At 39.2% G+C, this 8,135-nt stretch overlaps 1 protein-coding gene across 1 annotated transcript in view; it reads right to left on the bottom strand.

Annotated features, from left to right (window-relative positions):
• The window catches only part of mast2 (microtubule associated serine/threonine kinase 2), a 168,201-nt gene extending 160,307 nt beyond the window's left edge, over positions 1-7,894 (bottom strand). The window contains 2 exon segments of the mRNA XM_034880537.1: positions 1,453-1,458; positions 7,697-7,894. Of these exon segments, the coding sequence (XP_034736428.1) occupies positions 1,453-1,458; positions 7,697-7,777 (87 nt within the window). The 5' untranslated portion in view covers positions 7,778-7,894.
• Between the last annotated feature and the right edge of the window lie 241 nt (positions 7,895-8,135).

Raw genomic sequence — 8,135 nt, 5'->3', positions numbered from 1 at the left:
GAGGCAACGAGAGGCAACGAGAGGCAACGAGAGGCAACGAGAGGCAACGAGAGGCAACGAGAGGCAACGAGAGGCAACTCCTGACTTCCAAAACATCTAAAACTTTTTACGCCGTAAAAACAGTGAGAAAGGTGAACCAAAAAAGTCTCCTAGGGCTGGGTTAACCCTCCTGTTGTCCTCGGGTCAAATTCAACCCCTTTAAATAATCTCTACATCTGAAACATGGGAGTGTTCTTCTGCATTGAGTACTTTTAACACTTGAAGTACATTTTCCTTTTCATACTTTTACTAACAGACAGTGTAGGGAATTGAGAAGAGATGGCACACTGTAAACCCGAATAAGTATGCAGTAGTCAAAATTGTTTTTAATACAGGTCTTTTAGTTGTACTTACTTAAGTTTTACAGAAATGGATTGGATAGCTTAAAACGCTCTTTGCAAATACAACTGATAACTTTCATTCCTCTGATCTCAACTATTAGGCAAAATAATTCCTAATTTCCGCTTTTTTAACTCAAATTTTCAGTATAATTCTAATTCTATGATTCCAAAAAGTATAAGGTGTAAAACTAGTGGTAGTAAGGTGGTGTTAGTGAAAGCTTAATAAAGTCTGAAAATGGGACAAAAAGTCAGGTTTTTGTCTCTTTTGTAACCGGGAGGACAAAACAAGGTTTAAAATAATCAATTCCCCAATTAAATAGTAATGATAGTAAAAAAAATAGTTTGAGTGATCTGATATCGACTAATAAAATCTAAAAATCTATTTTTTTAAATATGCCATTTCGTCACGGATGTATAAGCCACCACAAAGTCCTCTTAAATTATAATTAGGGATCCCCCAATACTGGTTTATCATCCATACAGATTATTAGTAGTTAGTGAAACTTAAACTTTTTGGAACCAATATGCATTTACAGTGAAAAAGAAGATCTTTAAATCAAAGTTAGGATTTTTTAATGTTACAAACACCGACAAAAACTATGGCAATATATCGATGATATATCAATATCGTGATGTGAGACTAGATAATCGTAATATCGTGATATTGTATAAGTGTTTTTCTGGCTTTACAGGCTGCATTACAGTAAAGTGATTCATTCATTTATATTATACAGGAAAGATAAAAAGTAAATTACAATACAATGAAAACGGGCCTGACTCAGTTTAAAAACTGGTTTTCAGCAAGTTCCTTTTCTGCAGAAAACACAAAACTTATGATGTAATTTTCTGAACTTACCAGACATTTCTAGCTGTTATTACCTGTTAATTACCTGTTAATTACCTTCACTTAAGTCAAGGTAATTCAATTCAATTAAGTCACTAAATCACTTTCTGGGGTTATTTATCAGAACGATCGCACAGTTTGTTCCCACATTGACTTTTTTTCCCGACAGTAGCTTTGGCTCTTTGCTCTTTCCTGCTCATTAGGTATATTTTAGGTTAACCATTAAACCTGCTTCTCCCCTGCAGTTATACGGTAGACTGACTTTCCTTAAACCGGCTACGTGCGACCAAAGTGCAGCTGATTGCTGTAGAGTCCCAGAACGACCTCTGCAGCTGATCCCCGTCCCGGGGCTGCCCAGGCCGAGGGGCTGATGGATGGAGCCCACATGGCTAATGCGTGCCGTTGTGGGGTTCCTAGAGGGGCAGTAATGGCGTCGCTCAGATGCAGAGGGTGATGACATTAATTATAAAGCCCTCATTAAGTAGAATTATAACCTAGAAGGGCCCCATATATCAGTGCATGAAAATGGCATTTATTACTGTGCAGCTGGTGATAATCGTGGCAGCCTGTGTTGAGCGGTGGGGGGGGGGGGGGGGGGGGATAAAAAAACGCACACAAGATGACACAAAGGAGACGAGACAATGAGTTAATCTCTGCTCGGATGTGTTCAGGGTACAAAAAAAAAGCACCTTTTAACAGCCAAAATGCTGGAATGAGCAGGGTTTAAATTTAACCCTTGTTTTATATTTGGGTCAAATTGACCCATTTCTAATTTTTACAAGAAGAAAAATGGAACAAGTTAAATTTTTTCTACCTGATAATCAGCGTCCTTTACTGATTTCCTGTAATAAACATGTATTCCTGACTCAGAACATTATTCTGGATATGACACTTATCTTGTTTCCATGGTGGATTTTTAACATGAATTATAACCTTAAGACAAAAAACGAACCCCACTTCCATCTTTATCCCTTGTGTTGTACTCGGGTCAAATCTGACCGGTTTACAAAAACTTTCTATATCAGAAAAGAACGTTTAAAAAAAGTGCCAAATGTTAAAAAAAAAAAAAAAAAAAATTAAATTGCTGAAAAAGTGACCAAAAAACATCAAAGACATATGAAAAAGCGAAAAAGAAATTGTTGAAAAATTGACTAAAACATCATTTTAAAAAGTCATATTGTAACCTTACGACAAATAGCGAACCCCATTTCCCTTTTTAATTGTGTGCAAGTAGAGACTGATTACATTCCCTAAACATATGTTATCTTAATAGTTTGAAATCGAGATAAAGACAAGATTTATTAGTAGATTATGAAGTAAAATCTTATTTCAGAATTGTTTTTAAAACCCCAAATAAGTCACAGGTCAGTTCGACCCGAGGGACACGACATAACGAGGGTTAAGGTTTTTTTTCCCCCACTTGTCCGGTCGAGCAATAAACAAAATTTAAAAAAGTAATCTACTTGCCGGAAGTGGATTTGTAAAGGGCCCAAAACAAGGTTTTCAGCGGCAAAAAAACTCAAAATGTCAAAGTGTCAAAATGTAAACAAAAACATCAACAACAGAAAAATCTTGACTGTTGAAAACATCAATAAATTGTTGAAAAATCAAGATAAATTATTTCTTGATTGGCCACCAAATCTTGATTCAAATCAAATTATAATGAAACGACGACACCCAAAACGGGCTTCTGGATTATATAGCTTATATTTATATTCACTTGCCCTACTTGGCGTTTAACTTGCCCCAAGCCATTGGGCAACCCTTACTGATGAACCCCGGGCTGCGAGATCTACAAAAAAAAAACAAATTTTACTATATATTGAGTGGCTGGTCAAATTTAAACGTTGGCTCGCCATTTGTCTGGTGGACAAAACATTTCGAACTCTGGATGTATGTAGTGCTGCAACCAGGGCTTTAAATTAAATAAATTAAATAAAATTAAATTAAATTAAAGGAGAATTCCAACACGTAGCTCTGTTGTTTGTGAATTTGGACGTCTGTCAGTAGAGAGAAAAACTAACCAATCGATGCTGCCTACACCGGGTTATCTTCATGCTAGCGTTAGCACCCAACAGGCTAAAACAGGGCAAGTTTTAAATGTTGTTTTACCCTCTAAACATGCAGAAAATATCATTAAAATTGCCCATCGATGAGCAGGGATTCCTTCCGAGTGAACACAGTGAATCTGACAGCTGGAGATGTGACAGAAATGCATGAAAGTTGTATTAATTCGGCTGTGTGAAGTTACTGTGTTGATACCAGTTAGAGAGCTTAGGAACCGTCTACAAACCACACAGAAAAGAGATAAAACTATATTATATAGGCTATCAATTTAATGATTAAATAACGTAGTGTCTCCAAACTTACCTCAAATATAACTTGTCTTCTGCTAGTTGTAATACGGAACTTACTTTAAAAAAAAATAAGCACATGCTTATTTTTGAAAATATGCTTCATTTCTTTTTTGTTGTAGTTTGTAGACGGTTCCTAAGCTCTTTAACTGGTATCCACACACACACACACACACACACACACACACACACACACACACACACACACACACACACACACACACACACACACACACACACACACACACACACACACACACACACACACACACACACACACACACACACACACACACACACACACACACACACACACACACACACACACACACACACACACACACACACACACACACACACACACACACACACACACACACACCAATCAAAGTCAGGTTAGAGCAGCAGCTGTTTACACAGGCTCTGTTCACAGAGACGAGACCTGCTGGTCTTTTATCAGCCCGGCAGAAGGGTGCAACAACACCTGCTTCATTAAATCCTGTACATTGGTTTTAAATCAATGAGTAATAGCCTCACATAGGTCTGGCTTGCATAAGCTTACACACGCATGCTAAAGTTGATTAAATAGAAAAAGTTATCTCATGGATCCAGGATACTAAGCCTAATATTGGGCGATAATATCGGCCCGTCGATATATTGGTCAATATATCTAAAGCCTTAGTCCTGTTGCTACACGATTTACAATTTACAACATTTAGACAGACAGACCAAAAAATGGGAAATTATAGTGTTGCAGCAGCAAAATCAGTCACACAGCACAGAATATAAATATATAAATGAAATATTACAGCAGAATCCAAGCAGACAGCCCGTGGAAGAAACACAACGCAGTAACAGGGAGTAGATTCATTACCCAGCATGCCACAGTGTAAGCAATAGCTAGATAAGGCGCTGTGGACTGAAAACGCCCCGTCTGGTCCCGGGTTTCATACGGTTCTAAACAATAAGACATAAAACAGCAGCAGCTCAAAAACATCTGTCCGACTTCCCATGACGCCATAAAGCACACTCCCTCAAACTCAACACACACACACACACACACACACACACACACACACACACACACACACACGCACACACACACACACACACACACACCCGACTCAAACCTGGCTGCAGAATGAAATTCTCCCCTTGTAGGTTGATTTTAGGACAAAGTACTGATACTAAAGTACCTGGAAAAGGGGGTTTTAATATGTGACTTTTGAGTGCAAATCGTATTCATCGGAGTACATTTACCTCATTAGTCAGATAAGATCCCCATTGGCCGGGTGGTGCAGTAACATTGCCCGACAGACTCCGTCAAATGTCAAACGTCCGGAAATGAAGGATCATGACTTCATGCAGAAATGTGAAATCATGAGCCACAGCGCCATGACTTCATCTTTTGGAACAGCTGTTATTATTAAAGCATATCCCGTTTTTACTGCAAACTGAGTGTGAGGGACCAAGCTAGCAGGCACGAGATGTCGCTAGGTGAATTATCAGAAAAATGCACGTTTTTATTTACAAAACAAACAAAAAACTAATTTTCCAAAAACAGAGTCCTGGGCCCATAAAAGAGGTCAACTAAACAGAACTTTAACTCAGATATGACATAATCAAACAGACCTACATAAACTAGAACAGACCTCTAGACTGAGACATGGAGGGAAACATTTAACATATATAGTGGCTGATCAGGCCATTCTGACGTAAAGGAGGGGAATAGCCAAACCACAATAACTACAACTTATATTAAACCAATGCTGCCTAATATAAACGGAGCACAAGTTAACCAAATAATCATAACCCAATATAATTATAACTAGCAAACAAAAGGAAAAACTCAAAGATTAAAGCCTCTGCCACCCCCCATGATATGGGTAAACATGGTGCAGTCCAATTATCCCTTCCCCATTTAAACAGCTTCGAATCAATTTGAGGTCCTTGGAACTGGCAACTCAAAAAGAGGTATTTGTTTCACCACTTTCAAATTTGAAGATAATGAACCTGAAATTAGCTAAATTGACAAAGTAAACTAACTAGTTGCCCCCAAGTAGAAACTAAGTCAAATAACCAATAAACTAAAATGTGTGTCCAGTTATTTATTTGGTATCATGTATAATATTACCACCATGTGTAGTTGCCATGTGTGTCTGCTAGTCACACTGGGGTAGAACCTAAAGGGGTTTCTATAAAACCCCGTTCACGCTGTTAGAGCTGGGCGTGGGTACCGGTACCAACACTACTCTTACTTCGATACCTGTTCCTAAAACTAGACTTTTTTCGATAACCAATTTCCTAAAAAACCCTTTTAAAAAAAAAAAAAAAAAAAAAAAAAAAATTACCACATTAGGGCACACGTTTATATTTTCCAGCTACTACATCAAACATCTCCCCACGTAACGTAGAGTTTTTCCCCTTTTTACCCCCCAAATTTTCCACCATTGAATCACCACGATTGCTCGATTCCAGTCAATATTTGGACAATCCCCCAACTGCGTCACGGCTGCAAATACACGCCTGGTCTGTTTACAGTGAAGCGAGATTATCTAGTCAATTTACCAAAATTAGATAATAGCTTAACCCAAATATAGTGTTTGGGTCAAATTGACCAATTTCTAATATTTACAAGAAGAAAAATGGTCCGAGTTACATTTTTTTCTACCTGAAAATCAACGTGATGAACATGTATTCCTGACTCAATTCATAAAATTAATCTGGAAATGACACTAATGTTTTTTTCCAAAGTGGATTTTTAACATGAATTATAACCTTATGTGCTCAAGAGCACCTGGCAGTGCCCAGGGAGAAGTAGCATCCCTCCAGCTACCAATCCACACTCGGTACTTACGGTCCATAATGGGACTTGAACCAGCGACCTTTCAGAATCAGCTTTATTTGCCAGGTATGAGGACACATACGAGGAATTGCTCACACTGCGCTTACACATAGAAAACAAAACAAAAAAAATATGTAAACACGCTTATTTATACTGTGTGATGATGGTTATTATATCTGCTTGTGGAGCATGTAGCAAAGGGCGCACAATCCAGCATGAAGATCAACCTGCAGAGACTTTAAATCACAGAGTTAAAAAAAGATATCTGGTCTGAGTAAAAGCAGACAAGACTCAAGCAAGGTTCAAGTCTCTGCGGGCTGATTCTGAAATAAACAAGTGAAATAAATGAGTGAATGAAAACTAACTGCTGCCTGAAACAAAGGAAGCAATCCCCAAAATATGTCCACCAAAGCTGCAAGATCAGTCAAATCTGTTCAGTGAAGATGTGACAAAACATTCCTGGATCTACATAAGCAGCTAATAAACGTTGGGGGTCTTGTACTTAATAAGTGGTGCAATACTGCAAACAGCAAACAGGCCCTTGATCAGATCCTCGTGCTCCAGTATGATAATCCACATGGTTCTGTGATAGATTATTTGTCTTAATTCAGTTGCTTTAATTGTATCCTTTTCAGAGCAAAAGCACAAAATATACAGTGACTGTATTGGAATAAAATCAATTGAGTTAACCCAAATCAAATGCATGTTATGCATTGGGGGGGGAAGGGGGGTTTAAAGAGATATGTGAAAAGTGATATTATATATTTGCTTCACCTAGCAACCCCACCCACACACAATGATTAGACCTCTTAATTTGATGCCAACTTGGATAACTTTAAATCTGCCTAATGTAGTATTAAAACCACAGATATGATCAAGAAAAAGCATGCAAAGGTGCAGCTGCAAAATCTGGTCTGCACCTTGGCGTGTACACTGAGAGATGACACACTGACACCCAAACGCATCCTTCTGCAGTGTCTTTCAGAAACCAGACAGTACCCTAATCCAGGTCTAGGCTGCAAACGCCAATACGCTTAACTGGACTAAAGCATGTGTAATAAAACAGCGGTGTTGTCCTTTAAGCAGACGAGTAGCCCAAGCTGTGCCACATAGCCAAGCTTCGCGTATTGACTGAGCTGAAAACACACATACAATTCCTACATTTTTCAATGAGGTTTTGCATGTGCCACACGGGTGCTGTGGTGCGTTCACGGCCCCGTGCGCGGGGCTGACATCACAGTGACAAAAGTGCCAGAAAGACTTGAGTACTCACCGCATCTTTCTCTGCTCTCCCGCTCCCCTGGTGCTCCATGTTACAGAATTTCCTCTTGTTTTTATTTTCAGTCCTTTTCATAGTATAACCCCCCCCTCTCTTTGAGTGCGTGTACCCCGGATGACAGGCTGAATCCTCCCGGTAACGTCAGTCAGTTGGCTCGCAACGTGTCGACCTCAGTTGACCCCTCGCTGCCAAAATGAAATGCATCGCTGGTTGCTGCACTTTGTTGAGTTGACAGTCCACTCGGGGGGTTATTTATCAGCCAAACCGCCATTTCTGCCCAAGTCCCGCTAACGTAACAGCCTTAAATCCACTTTTAATGTCTCACTGCGCATCTGTGACAAGCTGTCAATCAACCGTCAGTTTGAAAAAAACAGCGGTTTAACGGTCATTAACGGTTGTCTACGAGGACAGTTTATAAGCTGTAGGGTGGAAT

This window comes from Etheostoma cragini, chromosome 9 (assembly GCF_013103735.1).
Source record: "Etheostoma cragini isolate CJK2018 chromosome 9, CSU_Ecrag_1.0, whole genome shotgun sequence".
Lineage (NCBI taxonomy): Eukaryota > Metazoa > Chordata > Actinopteri > Perciformes > Percidae > Etheostoma > Etheostoma cragini.
This window is presented reverse-complemented; position numbering and strand designations above follow the sequence as displayed.